The following is a 19264-nucleotide window of genomic DNA, read 5'->3' as shown; positions in this document are numbered from 1 at the left end:
GTATGAAACGTTCCCATTGTTGTTGGGGAAAATAACTAATTTTGCTTCATTGGTTTCATCTCCCAGTAATGGTGCAGGGTTGTTCCCTTCTGCTGGTGCTACAGAAAACATGTCATCAAAGTGCTGCTCCAATCCTTCCTGTACAATGTCAACTGGTTGGAAACATATTTTCATCTTCTCAGCTTAAATCTGCATTTTCAATATTATCATTGCACATAGATTCATTATTGTTGTTTGTGGTTTTTGGAGCTTCTTCAATTTTGGAAAGAGGATTATTCCATTCATTGTTAAATTCTACATCCTTTATGTATTCTCAAAAATGCCAACTTTCGGCTATTTTTCAACACCCGGAACAATAACAAAAACAAACTTAGTAATACTTTGCATAAAAATAATTATAAATACATGTTATTTTATAAATATAATTAATACTGAATAATGTTAGCTGTATTTACTACTTCATTGTATTTTTTCTGCTCAAAATATACAATTGGAAAATTCAGTAAGAGATGACGTGTCTATATTGTAATGGAGACAATATTTATGGAACTTTAACGTTAATTTGGCATTCAAATTATTACTGAAGAACTTATTGTTATTATGGAACTCTTTCTGTCTTTTCATTTAAATCTGCTATGTTTAGCTGTAGGAAACTGTTTATACATGACGTTTCCTTAAAAGTCAAACTTACTTAATTTTAATGGTGACTTTTCTCCTTGGATTACACTTTCAAGAAGTTACGTTTCCGTGAAATAGAAAAAACGTTGTGGTATTTCTGTGAGTAATTACCATTGCACAGCTTCAATTTTTCCGACAGCTCGCTGGATCTTGAACACATCACTCAGCTGTACATTCGAATGGATTTGACTCGACACGGTCACAGGTTTTTGTGCATTACTGTATTTTGGATTTTTCATATTTTTCATTAATCCGGCAAAGTAATTGGGAACACAGAGATAAAATATCAATCGAACAGATCCACAGACATCTACCAGATAAGAAAGTACAAATATACACATAAACGCATAGTTTGTAATGTGGAACCAGTGAGAGTCTACACCGCACACTGGACACATTCTGAACCAGAACCTGCACATTGATAGTAAATAGTATGATGACGTCATGAAGCATCTTACTGTAAATCTCATCTCGTTCATTTTGTTGTGTGAACAGTGGCATGAGGGTCAAGCACGACCATCTGAATACTCAGGGTCAAATTTGTTTTTCCACTAATGTCGTCTCAATACGTGGACCGATTTGGATGAAAATTAAACCACGAGATGCTTGTGAAATAACGGGTTAGGGTAACCCCTGCAGGCTGGACCCCTAATAATAATAATCATAATTATAAAATAGCAATATATAACATATCAAATTGGCATGTCTATGTCTTTTTTCTGATAACAACGGAGAAGGTCACTGAGAATTTAGCCCGGTCTGACTAAACCATCCCCCCTTTACAACTCCCTGAAGAGGGGAACGCAGATGTTCCCTGATCGAAGCCCCAAATATGATAGCAGTTCGGATGGGGTCTTCTAAAGAGAGACGGCATGATTTTACATCTCCCACTGGGGAAACGACAGGGCGATGTGGGAGGAATGGATGAGTGCATGATTGTGCATCTGTTTCCACCTGCGTGCACCTGTTTTATGTGGAGCTTTCTCTATGACCGTGTTTATCTGGGTATGTGGCCGCCGGTGTCTCTGTGTGTGTGTGTGTGTGTGTGTGTGTGTGTGTGTGTGTGTGTGTGTGTGTGTGTGTGTGTGTGTGTGTGTGTGTGTGTGATTTGAGTTTTGCGTGTGTATAATCCTGTGCTACCCTGGCAGGGTGCCAGCAGACATGGGAACACCTGAATGTATTGCTCATGAAAAGAAGGATTTACGGAGGAAGGGAACAAAATCAATGTAGGACGGCCCGGTGTAGAGGACGCAGAGTAATATGTTTCCTTAAAAATGTTTGGGCTGCATCCATGAGCAGTACAGTGAGAGGTTATTGATTCTACAAGAGGAGTTTGTTTGTTTGTTTGTTTGTTTTTTTTAATCAATACCATTAAAAGAAATCATTAGAAAAGCAAAGAAACAAGAGCAATAGATAGGAACCACTGGTTTTCAGGTAATTATTATTATTATTATTATATAAAAGGCCCTCTCTGTAAAGTAGCAGCAGAAATAATTTGATAAACGGTGCATCAGACCTACAAGCATTAGGTTTGTAAAGAAAGACGAGGAAACACTAGCCTCACATTGTAGAATCTGCTGTTTAAGGCTTTAGAATCACCACAAAAACCATCAAAGGTAATTGTTTAGACAGGAATGGTAACGATATAATTAACCACAACAATGTTTTCGCACAGTTTCTTGCTTTAAACTTTGCTTTTTTATGTCGTTTTTTTAACCACAGACAAATTCAAATTTAATGAACGTCACACTTCTTTAGAGCAGCCAAACAGGTCAGCTAACTACCACCGTCTATCACACATTGACACAAACATGCGAGTACACGGCCTGCACACTCATAACTGGCCCCCGCTGCTCCTCCACCTCCCACCACACTGACCTTCACCTGTCATGCAGGCATCATATTTACAGCCACGACAGCCCATCTGCCCGTGTTCAGCCGTGGCTGTCAATCAGCGCCAGGCCGCCACCCCCCTGCCACTCCATCAACAGGCCTCGAGTGAGGCGCACCAAGGCCCGGCACAAACACTGACACCAACAACAAGTGATTTATCACCCAATACAACTTTTCACTGCTGACACTACACAAGCGCACGAGGGATTTTATCTGAAACAAGCGGCAATTACTTGATATCAATTTCATCCATTCTGACATCATGAACATGATGGTTGGAAAAACAAAGCATAAAAAAACGGTACAAAGAACAAAGCATGTTCTTTGTACCGTTTTTGGTATGCATCACTTGGACTAAGCTCATCTGATAGTAAACATTCAGATGTTTATTTTATCTCTTCGTTGGGGCCCAGGAGCCAATACTACTCAACACAAAGCTTGTGGGCCAGGTGTAAGGTTGTTGTTTTTCTTTATACGAAAAAATGTTGAGTTTGTGCGTATGTTGAATTTGTAACAAATTGATTGTACATAACTTAAGGTCACGCACGTTGATGCTTTACATGCAAGTACCTCAAGATGTAAAAGTTGAAAGTAGTGAGTACACACACGGCTGCGGTTTGTATTTCCATCTGTTCAATGCTGTCTAGAAAAGTAGGGCGAATGCTGCAGGTAATAGGGCATAGTGAGAGACACGCACACATGCCCCACTACCTCCCCCCTGCAGGTATTCGGGCATGGGTGGGGGGCCACTGGATTCAGCCTCCTGCATCTCAATGACAACCATCTATCCACAGGGATTTATCTAAATGCAAATCAGCTGCTTTCACTCAACAACGCACACATAATTCACTCCCCATGCCCCAAAATACACAATGCATAATACAGTCAGCCAGCCAATCAGGCAGCCAGACAACCAGCCAGCCCTTCAGCTTTGCTTTCCCTTTCATCTGTGCCCTCCGGAGCCCTCTCACTTTCACCAAATTCACTTTTAATTGAGAGAGCTCATCTAGCTGGGACAGAAATATTGTGGATGTAGCTCGGAGAGGGGCCAGGGGGGAATAGACGGTGGGGTGGATGGTGGAGGAAGAAAGTCGAATGGGAGATATCTGGAGCTTCAGATCAGTGGTGGCCAACCTGCGGCCTGAGGCCTGCATGTGGCTCCTAGACCCCTGCGGTGCAGCCCACCAACAAATAATGAAGAAATTAAGATGGATTCAAAACTGCTTCACTAAAAACAAAAAAAAAAAACAAAAAAAAAAAAAAAACATTATTTTCAAATGCAAATGTATTTTTCTTAAATTAAGCCTTTATTTATTTTTTTCTTTTATCATATCTGTCAAATTGATTAATAAAGATAAATTAAAAAGGTAAGGCTATACATAACAATTGTCTGCACCCTTGGACAAAGCTCACATGTTATCTCACACATAAGCTGTTTGTCAGACAGTCCAACGTAACTATTTGAAAAGTTGCAAAAAGACACAGCCAAAATAGGTTTTACAAATTGCAAGGCCCAATTGAGCTCAGTTGAACTGCTGGCCCCGGGGCTTGTGACATCCTGCCAAGTGATGGCGTTGACCCCAGGAAGGGTGGATGCCGCTTGTGAAGTGACCCGTCAACCTGCGACGAACACCATACGGTAAAGTGATCTCGATGCTGCAGGGGTTACCTGGGGTCGCGTCGAAGGAGAAACAGCCACCCCACCGCTTCCTGATGCCTGCTCCACTCCTACATAGCTGTTAATTAGCTGAGCTAAGTGCACCATTAATCGATTGCTTGTCTTGCAGCTACATTTCATAAGGGCATTGGACTTTCACAACACCACATTAGGAAATGTGAGGTTCAGGAAGTCACACTTCTTCACCAATGGATATACCAGCGCCGGGGTGGAAAGAGGGGCAGAGAGTTATGGCTAGACTTAATAATACCATGTTGGCGGCCTCAAGAGGGGATAAAGTTTGTCATTGAGTGGAATGTGTAATCTGCAAAGCTTAAACCAGAAAACACACACACTACCTTTACAATATAATGAAGGAAATAAAATAAAATAGAAAAAAATAAAAAGAAATGATTCCAGAGATAATATTAGACTCAAAATTCAGCATCGAGCACCGGAAAATGTCCCCTAACTTTTGCAAACACGTAGCTTAGGTGTTCATCAGCCTTCACTGTTTGCTTTCTTTTTTGATAGACCCTGCATCGATTCCTCTGAAGGAAATCCTCTTTTAGCACGCTGGCTGGGTCGGCCAACTATCACAGCCCTTCTGGAGCAGTTAGAGCGAAAGTTAAGTATGCTCAAGTGCACGATGGCAGTTATGAGCATACTGCAGATTGATCCCAGATACTCCAGTTGGTGGCCCCGGCGGTTGGCTCTTGTCCTGGACACTGAGGTGGGGGGCTGATTTTGGGGACCTCGTGGCACAGATTTGAGATCTCTCAACCAAATTAGTGCATTTTAGAAACTGGATCCGAATTATGCGCAGAAAGATGTTAACCAGCAAATGTTTAAATGTTCAAGCCAAGCCCCAATGAGAAACACAGACTCCCTTGTCAGTAACGTGCAGCTGCGTCCTATATCTAAATCATACAGTTGCTGCTGACATCCAGATCCGTTTCCAGATCCGAAAGGCACGAGGGCCCTCCAGAAACCCCCGGCGGCCCGACGGCAGGTAGTGTCGTTGGAAGCGGGGAGGAAAAATGGCCCCAGAGTCTTCCACCTTCTGTCCTTGAAAAGATGCAGGTTACACACAACGCTGAAGAAGTGAGCGAGAGAGAGAGAAAGAGACAGATGTATAAGAGATTGACAGAGAGCAGTGGTCCCATTAAATTCATTTAGCTGCGGTCACACGCTGCTGGGAAACTGCCCCCACAGCTAGAAAAATGTTAATACAACATCTAGCCTTAAAGCTCAAATTACATTGCCAGTTACAGCACAATTGTCCATATTCTGGGATATAAATATCCAACTATGAGCCAGAACTTTGTGGAACTGATCCTTTAATGGGCCCTGAGAACAAACAGGGGTTCAAGCACCAAGGACCCTAAAAGCACCCAGCATAGCGAGGCAGACAACAAGAGAAGAGATGGAGGCACAACGAGTGAGACGCAGTGATACAAGTGGCGCCATGACCGGAGTGGGCACCGCGGCAGAGAGAGAGGTACGCCGCAGCCGCGGTGGACAAAAACAACGAGGAGACGGACAGAAGCGGAACAGGTGAGGGAATCCCGATTGTAGCGTGACCTCTTTGACCCCGGCGTCTCATTAGCGTCTCGTTACAGCGCCGTTCTCTCGACCCATACTCTGTCACACCTTCATTAAGCCCATCGACCCACTGCGCTTATTAAACACATTCATTACCCCCAGTATTGAACCGCCTTCTGCCAGCACGAAAACCCAAACGCATTGAGGACGAGGAGGGTGGGAGGTGGTGGTCTGGTTAGTGGCAGCGGGAGGGGCGGATGTCTCCCCTGTAAGGCAAAAGGGGGACACTGGAGAGAGGATGGGTAACCCCTCTATGCTGCAGCCCACACATACAGACAGAGATATACATATACAGGTACTCCTCAATTAATGAATGAGTTCCGTTCCTAGGACCAGGTCGTTAGGCAAATTGGTTGACAGGCGAGGAACCGTGTTATTTCACGGTAAAGGGGCGTGGCCATTGAGAACGCTAGTGTAGTGAATACTGACAGACTGCGGGAACGCGACTGAGACCGAGAACGGTGATGCGTGATGAGATGCTTGACGCTGAGACGCTGTGGTATTATCCGCAGCGAACAATACAGACTGGTCAGAGAGCTGGCCCTGAGTCCTAACGGTTGTTAAACAGGTAGGTCATTAAGTCAGGAGTACTTGTATAGGCGTAAAGTACAGCAAGGAGGAGGTACGCTCATTGTACCTTTGGCATGATGGCAAGGAGCTGAACGGCAAAATTCACAACAGGTGTTTGATCCATGAATCGACCAATAAATCTCCTGGTTCAATTAAAGTGGGTATTTATACAGTCCTCTTCATCATGCTGTTGACATTTTGACATCATCAGACCAAGATGACGCCTGACAATTGATCAACAGTACCTCGCCATTGCGAGGCTTCAAACAGGATGTTGTCAGAGGGAAGTGGCCACTGAGCTTAGAGTGTCACAGAGTGTCATCAACAGGTTCTAACACAGATACAGAGAGACTGAGGAGTCACAGAAAGGCATAGAAGTGGACGTCCTTTGGCACCCAAGTGTCACGTCAGACCATTCGAAACCGTTTACATCAGCGTGGTCTATGTGCTAGACGACCTGCAAGGGTACCTGACCACACCACCAGCCACAGGCATCAGTCTTGCATGGGCCAGGGAGCATTTACGCTGGACGAGGGACCAGTGGCCTCAGTGGAAGCTGCTGGAGACTGGGGTACCTCAAATGGAGTGGCCTGCACTTTCTCCGGACCTGAATCCTATAGAAAACCTCTGGGATCAGCTGAGTCGCCGTGTAGAGGCTCGTCACTCTGTACCCCAGAACCTCAATGACCTGAGGGCCGCCCTTCAAGAAGAGTGGGGGGCCATGCCTCAGCAGACAATATGTCGACTTGTGAACAGCATGAGATGTCGTTGTCAAGCTGTACTTGATGCTCAAGGCCACATGACAAGTTATTGAGACATAGACATTTTTTGTTGTGGTAAACCCACCACTGTTGTTGGCTTTTGTTTCAATAAATTGTTTGAGATGAGGAAACCATTGCATGCTTCTATTTAAATGCCCTACTTTCATGATATAACATCACTGTAGCGTGAACTTTTTACATTTTCCATAAATTTCACCCGAAAGCCAAATATCCCTAACTTTTTGTGAGTAGTGTATGTATTTTTTTTCAGCACTGATGGTTATGCCATTGTTAGACTATCGAGTCTTGATTTGTAAAGAAAAGCACTTGTTTTTCAATAAGTAACTTGTATTTGCATAATAACAACATACATAAAAAATATGAGAATATTTAAACAACACACCTAGTTAAGACACCTAGTATCAAAATTGGACTTCAGAACAATTAACAATAAGTTACTTTTTAAAATTACTTTCAAGTTACTCGCCAAAATAAGTGCAGAAATACGAATTCGAGGGGAACGCTGGGAGTAAAAGGCAAATTACTACTGTGTCTTGTCTACTACTAAAGCGCGGCTCGATCACCAACTCTCATCTTATGCCTCTGCGCATCCGCCATATTTGAGAGATTAAAGATATTGGTCAAGATTCGCTGTCGGGCGGGTGCAGTGTACGTTGAGGGACGCGGCACAGCGGACGCCTCCGCGGAACCGACCGCAACTCGCCCAACTCCGAACCAAATTTCATGTAAGTCGTTTCGCAGCCGGGCGAGCCGCCGCCAACTCCGCTGAGGGGCCAGAGCCTCCCAGCGCACACTGCGTTTGTGTACCGCAAATCTTGTCTGCCCTAATATGGCCACCATATCGGGCAATATTACCCACAAAAATAAGGGGAGAATCGCGAACCGCTCGCTTTTCGATTTTGAGTCGGAATCATGGCAACCCTACTCGCTGATTAAAAAAGAAAAAAAAGTACATATTTGACCTTTACCGGGTGCTGCCGCCATGACAACTCACTGCACCTCTCAGGCTACAACGCTGTACTTTATTCCTACGATCGTACACACTCAAAAACGCCGGCAAAAGTCCACACAAAAAGGCACACAAACCTTTTCTGCCCCTTATCCATCACTGGTAATGAAGTCAGTGATTAGGCTCACTTTGGCCTCTCCATCAGGAGAAGACAGCAGGGATAAGGCAGGAGGGGAGATAGAGTGGGGGAGATAGAGTGATGGAGTGAGACAGAGACAGAGAGAGAGAGAGAGAGAGAGAGAGAGAGAGAGAGAGAGAGAGAGAATGAGCGAGGCGGAGCGAGGGGAGAGTTGCCTTGTTCGCAGTAGGACGACAGTCATGGGTTGACTTGCATATGTAGGCAACCAGAAAGAAAAGTGGTAAAGAAAAATAAATAAATGGATGCAGACAGGTAGACTTTCCCTCAGAGTCTGCTTCTCATCCGCTCTGAACCTTGAAGCCTCTTGAAGCCCTCGACCGGGGGTTATTTATTATGGCGCATGCATACTAGTCCACAGAGCTTTGCAGGCTTCCCGACCAGCTTTAGGTCCCCACTTGAGTTGGTGATGATGTCATTTCTATACATCTCAAACAAAAGGTAAACCCATCAAGCGGGAAGGAGTGTGTGTGGGTGTGTGTGTGTGTGTGTGTGTGTGTGTGTGTGTGTGTGTGTGTGTGTGTGTGTGTGTGTGTGTGTGTGTGTGTGTGTGTCTGTGCATGTGCAAGAGAGAGAGAGAGAGAGAGAGAGAGATAGAGAGAGAGATAGAGGGGGGGCGAGAGAGAGAGAGAGAGAGAGAGAGAGAGAGAGAGAGAGAGAGCGAGAGAGTGCAAAGAAATAGGGATATTGAGTGAAAGAACAGCAAGACCAAATGATTAAGACCATTGTAGGACCGGGCTGTGAATCACGGTGACACACCCGGTCCAGTCCCACAACCAGCTGCTGTCTGGGAATGGACAAGAAGGGAAGCCCCAAGAGGGGTTACTTATTAAACACCAGGCGGACAACAACTTGACAGCGTGCCAGAGGTGAAATAAACCGTGTCCCAAAATTAGTATGGGTGTGGTGATATTTGGCAGCAATAAATTTCACAGTACAAAAATGTGCCGATAGGCAAAGTGGAACTGAAAAAACAGATTGCAATGTCAACTAAGTGCACTCATTTGCATGGACATAATTTACTCGCCGGGGGGCAGAATCACCAACCCCAACTTTGCTTGCTGTTGACATTGATGCAATGGATATTTTGCACATTTAATGCCAAAGAAATAAAGAAGGAATCTTCGACGCCATGACAATTGGCTTCCCTTCAAACTCGTGTAACGTAGTGAATTCTGAGTGATGACAAAAGGTACGGGCCAGCGCTTAATTAAGCCAGTTTCTCTAGCCGGGCAAAAACTAGTAAATAGACAGCTTGACGACCGGCCAAATTGAACTGGGACAGAACAACAGGTTGTTTTCAAGTAAGGTTCAGCTCACGGAGAAGACACACAACATGTCCATCCCGGGAACAACGTGGAAGCGACAATAGTTTCGCCGAGCGCCTCTCAATTAAACCTCCCATCGCAGGCCACGGTCATGGAATATGCCACAGAGCTCAAACTTTGTGGACATGGCATTGCTGTAGAACATTCTCGGTCTTGGGTATTGTTTTGTGGTACAGTTTGGATCGCTGCCAGGTGTCCAGAAGACCCAATGATGTTTTCATAGAGATTAGCTCCGCGACACCATCAACAGCTTAAAAGATCATGTGCTATCCTTTGAAAAGGACAATCTCAGCAGAGGCACACGTTCAACATTGTGCACATGGACACACACACACACACACACACACAAGCTGTAACACAACTTAAAAACCTGTGAATATTTCTCTACAATGGTGTTCTCAGTTGCAAAAGGAGAAAATGAGAAAAATACAATTTTGGCCAAAAGGCCACAGTGAGCTGCATCGAGCTCAAGTGAACTACCAAGCCAGCCGCTGCTGTGCCAGTATTGTACGATTCTTTAGCTGGTCTCATATCACCCTCTGTAGGATGGAATTGAACATGACAACAGTCTGCCCTTCCGTCTGAATGAGCAAAGCCTGAAAGTGCTGGTCATTGCAAGGTCTTAACTCCATAGCAAAGCCAAACCAGGAGTGCTGATCTGAGAGTAACAGCCCCTTTCTCTGAAGACTTTTTATCGGTCCCGTGAATTGTAAATGCACCGCTGGGGAAATAAACAAGACAAAGCATCACAACAGGAAGTAGTTTCAACACTAACAAGCCATTAGTGGAGTTTTGACTGCTGCTGCGGCCACTTCTTCTGCTGCTGATTTTATTACTGCTACAAGCACTGAGAGAGGAAAAGTAGGAAAAGCTCTTTAGGATCACTTTACGAGTCTATTTTGGCTCAGAGTAAAACGGCCTGCCTTACCTTAAGCCTCTTTCGCGCACAGTTCCCGGTAAATTACTGGGGTGACCTTTTTCGGCAACGCAAGTGATTTTCACTATTTACACGTGCAGCTACATTCTGGAACATTTCCATCTTGCGCCTTTTCACACATGCCATGAAAATGCCGGAATAGACGGGGGCGAAGGACGGTCCGTTCCAGTGCAGATGTGATCATTTGGACAACCTGCGTCGGCAACAGACATACAATATGGATCGGTTTGTTTTTCTTTCCTGGCTCTCAGACACCACAGCGCTTGGCTTCCCGTCTCCCCGCCCCTCCTGGACCGACTCTTCCCTCCGCTCACGGAGCCAGGACAGAACCCCGTCCCCGGGCGCATTAGCCCCAACCCAATGTTATTAAATCAGTGTGATCATTTTCAACATGCCCTACACTCTCTGCCTCCGGAGAAGGAACGTTTTCCACCCGTTCTCCCTCTCCCTGTCGGCTTGTTCCCTCTGGCTCGGTGCTCCGGTGCAGGCGGCGGGCAAGCGAATCAGTTCTGCCCGACCCCTAACTCTAAAAGACATGTCTAGGGTCTGAGAGGCATTTTTAGAAGAAAAACAATACAATTCAAGAATATAAAGACATGTCTCCGTACAGACTGGCCGTGTCTTTGCAGCTGAGCGCCATGGTTCGGATTGGACCTTTTTTTTTAATTTTTTTCCCCCATCCCGAAACCAAATAAATCATGCGTGCTGGTGGCAAAATAACCTAGCTAAAATTCTACTATTATATAGTAGCCTAAGTAGCAAGCAAGAATCTTGAAATCCGTATGGAGAGAGAAGCAAAATGTATTTCACAAACAAAACAATTAAAGCAGGTAGAAGTATATGCATTTTAGCTGGCACACAGGGTGATAGAACCATAAACAGGCCTTAAGGCATAGGAATATATAGTATGTGGACTCTCTCCATCTATTGTGTACATTCTCAACCTGGAAATTAGATGACAGATCCAAATTTGGTATGTGGTTTGTCGTTTTGACTAGCCATCAGAAAAACAGTGGATTGTTTTCAGTGACGAACTAGTCGGAGAAGATTTTATTTTTCCCCTATATCCTTGAAAGCATAAAAGTAATTTTGGCCACTGGCAATTATCGACATACCAACACCTGTTCTGAATAGTTTCCAGCGGGTGCAAATGTTACCAAGGAGTACCAAGGACAGAAACCACTTGAGAGGCTTTGCGGATTCGCGGATCTATCCGAGTGTGACATTTTCAAGAGCCTCCTACTTTTCTCTTCCCTTCCCTTCAAAGCTCGTTTTGTTCTTGTGCAGGACAACGAAGGAAAAACATATTGACAATGTCTGTGTCTGAGTTCATCCCCGCTCTTCAAGGAAAAGGCAGTGATCATTAATGCGTCTGATTACTCCTCGGTTACAGGCAGACCAGTGATTCGAACATACCCTCAACCCCCACCCCAACCCACCCTGGCCCCCCGACACACGCCCCTTCAACCACCGCATGGACGGCTGCTTCTTGCCAACCGTGATCAATACAGAGACGGTTCAAAAGCACGGCGGAGGGGAGGAAATCTGAATGAAAATACACACGACGGGTGATGCTCGCTCACCATTGCAAGAAAGACAATTCAAACTTTACCTCCGTTTCATTTATTGTCATTGAAAAATAACCCAAGGTCCTGCTCTTTAAATGTTAGGGTCCGCTATTTATCAGCGCCGGCTTTATTACTGAGAAACTTACCACTATGCTGCAGCTTCACATTGCGCTTGAAAGCAGCCAATTGGGGCAGACTTTTCAGCTTGAATAAAATGTTAAATCCTTTTTAAAAACAGGCCATTCACATGTGTCATATTGTATTTTCTTTTTTTACATGTTTTTAATCGCAGCTACATCACATTTTATTTCAAATTACTTTTTCCAAGTGGATACAATAGGTCGCCTTCACTCTTAGAACATGAAACTTCCTGTTTCTAGTCTGTTACATTAGTGTGGATGTACTGTAGCTAGAAGAGATGATTCGCGGAAGGGCTACCATTTTTTTTTCCAGTTCATAATAGACTGTCTGATAATATTTGAGATTCATGTTTTCAAAATTGCTGCAGCAGAGTGGTTCGGCTCTTGATAGTAAAACATTAAGTGAGGTTGTGCTATGGATAGTTTTTAAATGATGAGAACCAATATTTTAATAAGGCCTGGGTTGAAAACCCATCCTCTAACAACACAATTCAATACAGTGCCCTTGACACTCTCCTTACCAACCAATTTGCTATCGCTGCAGTGCTTGTACTACCAATTAAGACAAAGACTTAAACAAAAGAATTGCAGATGGGAGTAAGCTGTGGTTTTCAAATAAAAAGAAGGAAGGAGGAACGTGGGAGGCGATGGGAGTATATTGCAAGCTTTTTGAGAGGCAGTCCCCTGCCATGACAAGGAGACAGCTGACGGATAAGATGTATACTATCAAGCTGCCCACAGCAAAATAGCATACATCAAGGCCTCACCTCCGGTTAACTTCAAGACAGAGAGCAGAGGTGTGTGTGTGTGTGTGTGTGTGTGTGTGTGTGTGTGTGTGTGTGTGTGTGTGAGTGTGTGAGAGAGAGAGAGAGAGAGAGAGAGAGAGAGAGAGAGAGAGAGAGAGAGAGACAAGGGGTGCTTTAGCCCTGTCCTTTAGCCCTGAAATTCTGTGGAAATATCGCCTAGTTTCCACAAGCGATGGAGACACGCTCCAGTGTGAATGGCAGCTAAACTGTCTCCATAAACATCTGCCATTCAGCAGCCGAGAAGCGCTAACTCTCCCCATATTGTCAACTCGACTTCCTGTAAAGATTCAGGAGATACTGTCTTCTGGACAAAATATGGACATCGTACTCTATGTGTGTGGCTGGCTGGAGCGGTTATATTTATCTATAATCACGGTAAAATACTTCCCCCCAGAAGTTTCCAGAAGGGTCTCCACCACAAACTGGCTGTAATTGAATTCACCCTTTACCATGTGTCTCTCCGTCCAAGTACATGTGTGCGTGTCTGTATCTCGGATGTACCAACCTAAAATAAACTGTCAGCCATCATTATCGCTTCCCCTTTCTGTACTCCGACTTTAATGCGGCAAATTAAATCTGCTAACGTCAATATACATTTTCGATTCCGATTATGTTCTGCAGAATTTAGGGGTCGTGCCATCACTTCCCCGACCAAGTAAAAACACATTCTTGACCGTGACTGATGACACACACATCTAGCGGGAGAAGGCCAAACTGACCACTGGCCAAACAAACGCCATTTAATTTGATACCTTGTTATCCTCAGTGTTCCAGCTCCCACATTGAGAGTTTTATTCACACGAGTGAGAGGAGAAATCTGAGTGAGTGGGGGGGGAGAAAAAAAATGGAGGAAAAGCTGGAGAAGGGGGAGTTGTGATTTTACATGCATAGTCGTAATTACAGCTAAATTGAGGGCACGTGGTAATCTGTGTTAGGGCATTTCCAATTCCACATTACATCTCTCTGTGTTTCGGGCTAATTAAAACTGTAAATAAGCCAAGGCCTCCGTGTGTGCGTGTGCATGTGCGCGTGTGTGTGTGTGTGTGTGTGTGTGTGAGCGCGTGCACATCCCGCAGACGCAGAACTGAAAGAGGAGGAATCTACCTAATATAGCTGAGTGCAGTAAAGTTAATCAAATAGTCTTTGATTTTCACAAGGCAGTAAAGTAAAATAAAGGGTATTTCCACAAAGGAGAAGAGCAGTGGGAGTAAAGTGCTTGTCCAGCAAAACCACTCATAAGAGATTCAGATTCTGCCGTTTTAATTGAAGCGATCCCGGAGCGGAATTACCCGCACGGAGAGATACGCGGCCGGCGGTCGGCGAAGCCCGGGCACGCACGACTCGGCCCGTCTGTGAAAGTCGACAGAAAGCCGAGCTACGCTTTCGGGGGGGCTCTCTCTCCCCACCCGACGGCGAAAAAGGGACCGAGACGAGGAGAAGCGGGAATGGGGTATTCCGTTGTCTGTCCGGGGGGGGGGGCGCCGGGAGAGGGGACAGAATATGAATGGGCGGGGGGATGAAAACAGGCCCTGAAAGGCGTCCGGTGAAACATCACCAACTCCGGCAAGAAAAGGGAGATGAACGGCGATAAAGAATGCAGGGTGGATGTCAAAAAGGGAGCGGGGCACAGAGGCACGGGGCCGCTCCTCACAGTGCTTTCTGAGCAGGGGGTTTTCCTGCGCCCGGGGCTGGCTTGGCCCGGGGCTAAAGTGCACGCACTACGTCGCTGAAGGTAAACAAATGTCGGGAGACGGACGCTCAGCGCGCGGCGCTGGTGAGACCGTCGAGAGCCGCGTTGTGTCTGATGGGAAATAAAGTCTGATTTTGTCCCCAAAAATGACAACAAAACAACATCAATAAAAATGTGTTTTGTTATCTATGCTATTCTATAACAATTAAAATGTTCACACAATAGATTTGAGTTGTGATGGATGCCGCGCGTTCGAACTTCAATTCAATTGATGCTCTGTTTACACTGGGTACAAAGTAAATCATCAATAAGTCCAAAAATTATATTGTGATAGAATTATAGTCTTGATATGGTATCGTTCCACATACCAAATATGCTCAATTGTGAGAATGCCTAACTTCTGTGACAACCCCATTACACCACCATCACCATTAACAGCAGCAGGAACAGTAGCAGGAGGAGCTGCTGCTGCACTGATTGAGAACAAATCCGAAAATGGCTTCCTCATTCAATCTATTCCAAGCAGTTGTTTTTCTTTCCAACTATTAAGCCGTAACAGAGCAGGACAAGGCCTTAAAACATGAGCAACGGCCTTCCAGCGCCGAGACTTGGCCTCAGTCACAGAGAGAGAGACGAGGGGGGGGGGGGGGGGACAGAAAACAAGAAAGAAAGGAACCACAGAGATTTTAAAAATAAATAAATAAATAAATACGGGAAGGTGTTTTAATTATTCAACTTTGAAAGGGCAGTTTGAGGAGAAGGATGTGAAAATCTCATCCTCATGGTCAGTGAGAGGGCAGAAGCAGGGAGGGAGGGTTCCACCACAGAGGCCGAGGCAGGGAGCCCCAGAAGACCAAATAAGTGATGAATGAACACGGAGGGCAAAGGAAACTTGGCCCGGAGAGGGGAGAGGGGAGAGGGGAGAGGGGAGAGGCGGGGGGGGGGGCTAGTGGTAGTAATTTAAGTCTCTCTGCCTCCTCGGCCGTATGAACTAATATTTTTACACTTAACAGTCTGATGCATGTTTGGCATTAAAACAAGTTGTTGTTGTTTTTTTTCCCGTTAACCACATGTTTGCCTTTTTTTGAAAGCCAAACCAAAAACAGGACGATGCTTTAATTGACGCAAATATGCAGAAGTTTATCTATCTATCTCGGCCCAGATGCGCTACATCCATTCTCTTTGGTGGTTTAAAACAAACCGAACTGCTTGATTCTCAGATGCTTATATGTCTAAAAGTAATATTTAGAATACTGTATAATAAAAATAATAATATTGCGATCACCCCGGTCAAAGTAATAGAAGACAGATCCCCAAGTAAAAGAGCAGCATATTAACCGTCCATGTTTTTTTTTATATATTAGGTGAGGCAGAATTGTCATTTTAACAACCAGTGATGGGTGGGAAAATTGTTTTTTGTTCGATGGATCTGTAAAGATACTGTAAGCTGATACCCACAAGGGAACAAAAACAACTTTTTTTTATTTCCGTACAGTTCAACGAGAAACATCAGTCATCTCAAACTGTCAGGCCAATAAATGGCTCTTGAAGACAGATGACAGGGATATTTCTCTTAGACTCCTAAATTCCTGGCAGACTAAAGGACAAATATCAAGCCAAGCAGTGAGAGCAGCTAGACATAACAATTCCCCGAAACACACTCAGCTCATTTCTCTCTAATGAATGGAATGCAAAATAACTCGTCAGATATCCCCGACAAGTTGACAACCCTTAAAAAAAAAAAAAAAAAAAGACTGCCTGAAATTGATACTGCTGTGCAGAATGTTGTCAGCGGCAAATACCAGTCTCTCACCTTGTGGTAATCACTAATTTAATCTACTATTGAGGTGATCTTTAAAACACAGAGCTTTTGTTAACAATCGTGAGTGGACCAATTCACAAAATGTCATTATCATTCACAGACCGGGCAGGTGGGGAATGTACAGTATTTTCAGAAAACAGGGACAGTTGTCTTAGATTGTGCACTTTAGTAGAGCTGGTTGTCGTTTCAGAAATAAATCAACAGTGCCACCTGTTGGTGGGTTACGGTATTGCAATGAGCACACACGGTGGCCTCGACATTCATGGCAGAATTGAACATTTCAAGACCCAAAAATATGCTGCAAATCATATTTTGCTGCTTACAGCTCATAATTTTTTGTCTACGCATAAATAAAACATAATCATTCCATATTTGAAGTTAAATCTTTCAATTTAAGGTGCTAGAGCACAAAGCCAAACTAATTCTAATGCATTTACAGTAAAAATACAGACCCATGTATTTACCATGAAAACCAAAGATAGCGTGGACGCCCACAAATTTAGTTCAATATATTGTTTCTTACATCTTATATTGACTTCTTACTCTGAGTTGGATGTAACTACACAATCACCACTCGGATCAAACATTCAACTCTTGGTGCCACAGGTTTTTGTCCTTGGAAGTTGCGGAACATTGCCCTTCACTTTCCATTTAACATGACAGTATAAAAGCTCATACACGTACCTTATTTTATGCTCATTATGTATCTAACGTCTTTTCTCTCTCTCTCTGCAAATTAACAGAGTATAATCTCAAGTAAACCACATGCGAACCCAAGTGAAAACGTCCACAGTTGTCAGGAATTGGAAGCAGGAATGCAGCGCTTGCACCTGGTAGGCAGACATTACCAAGCACAGCAACCAGCCACAGAAAGCGCACAGGACTCCAATTACCCACACTGTGTGTATGTGCGTGCGTGCGTGCGTGGGTCATGCGTGCGTGGTACCAAACACCAATAATAGCAATGTTAATAACAATGACAACCATTGCTTGGGAGAGACATGAGGAACCATATGAGGTTTGGGATAGAGCATTAAAGGAGAGAAGTTGCAGTGTTTTAAATCTGAAGCTATTGAAGCCCAATACCTTTAACCTGCCTAACATATCATATATTAGTGGTCTGCTGTTGTATTATAGTGTGTAGCTGGATTACACGTATAAACGATTGGATAGGCCCTCGGCATCGGCCAAAATAAAACATGGCCTTTCTTAGATCAAGTCTGAAAAAATGACATCTCTAGTGTTGGTATAACAATATTGCCAAGACTGACCGTTTCACAGTCCTGCCTCGAATCAAATGAGCAGGCATACACCACCGTCGGTAGATTACAACCCAACCGATGCCCAACGACCGTCAACGGCGCAAAGGGACAGGGGCAAACGTCCTTCACATCCTCCTGGGGGAAACGGCAGCAAGGCCAGACTCACCAGCTTGTTCTCCTGCATGTAGATCCTCTGCAGTTTGGGGCACCCTTTGGCCAGCGCCACCATGCCCTCATCTGTGATGCTGTAGCACTGGCCCAAGTGGATGTCCTTCAGCTCGCTGCAATGCTCACCCAGCTGGGGCAGGGGGAAAAAAACAAAACAACGCGTAAGTAGTGTACTGGGAAATTTCTAATCTAATAATGGCAAGGCAATTTATTTGATTGTTTATCTGGTGGGTGATACTGCATTGAATTTCCCTTCAGAGATCTATCCATTCGTCTGTCCTTCCATCTTGGCAAGAATCTGCCAGTACAATATCGCAATATAGGGTTCAAAATTCAGTACATCACAATCGTTGCGATAATATTAATGCAGCCATGTATTGAGGACTATATTGTTACTTTTGGATACGTGGTTTCAGCTGGGATCGGCGTTCACTCTGGTAGCAACTTTCGGCTTGCAGAGAAATAATGTAATATGTCAACAGTGGTTGAACATAAGACAAAGAACTACAGCTTTGTTTATCATCCATTAATCACATTTAATTTCAGAGTAGAAACGTGCTTGGAAGACAAACATATATATCCTTGAATTTGAAAAGCTTGTCATTTTATATATATATATATATATATATATATATATTATTTTTTTTTAATGAACAGTAGTGTTTTATTGTCTTTGTTGGTTTTTGCTTCCTTCTGCTTTTCATTACAATTCTGTTCTTTGGTGCAATTTTGTTGATTCTTACTGTAGATTTTGCCAAGATGTTTTTAGTATTGTTTTCTTCCTTCTCATAATAACATTAAAATATATTAAAATATAACAGAATATGATTGTAACTCATGATAAATCTTTTGTATTTCCTAAGACTTTCTCCAATAAGCTTCCAAGTGTGTCCAGGAGACAGTATCTCCCGAATCTTGAGATGAAGTCGAGTTGACAATATTTATATTTTACAAATACCGCTGTATTTATAAAATATAGGTATGATCACTTTAACGAGTATTTATATACACTACTCACAAAATGTTAGGGGTATTCAGTTTTCGGGTGAAATTTCAGGATGAACCTAAAATGCACTACAACCTATACAGGTGAACTTAATTTGACCTTCTCAAAACTTTTGAATGCACATGTCCAACTGTTCAATGTTCCAGTACTTTTTGCACAACTTGCTGTTCTCTAACAAGGAGCTGAACGGCAAAATTCACAACAGGT

The 19264-nt window shown here is 43.9% G+C and overlaps 1 protein-coding gene across 1 annotated transcript in view; it reads right to left on the bottom strand.

The window, feature by feature from the left end:
- Positions 1 to 19264, bottom strand: part of fbxl17 (F-box and leucine-rich repeat protein 17) — a 257819-nt gene that overhangs the window by 230921 nt on the left and 7634 nt on the right. Inside the window, exon 6 of the mRNA XM_080004656.1 lies at positions 18050 to 18181. Within this exon, the coding sequence (XP_079860782.1) occupies positions 18050 to 18181 (132 nt within the window). The remainder of the gene's footprint in view (positions 1 to 18049; positions 18182 to 19264) is intronic.

The sequence above is a fragment of the Zeus faber genome (genome assembly GCF_960531495.2).
Source record: "Zeus faber genome assembly, chromosome: 7".
NCBI classification, from domain to species: domain Eukaryota; kingdom Metazoa; phylum Chordata; class Actinopteri; order Zeiformes; family Zeidae; genus Zeus; species Zeus faber.
The sequence above is the reverse complement of the archived record's forward strand: the minus strand, read 5'-3'. Positions and strand labels throughout refer to the sequence as shown.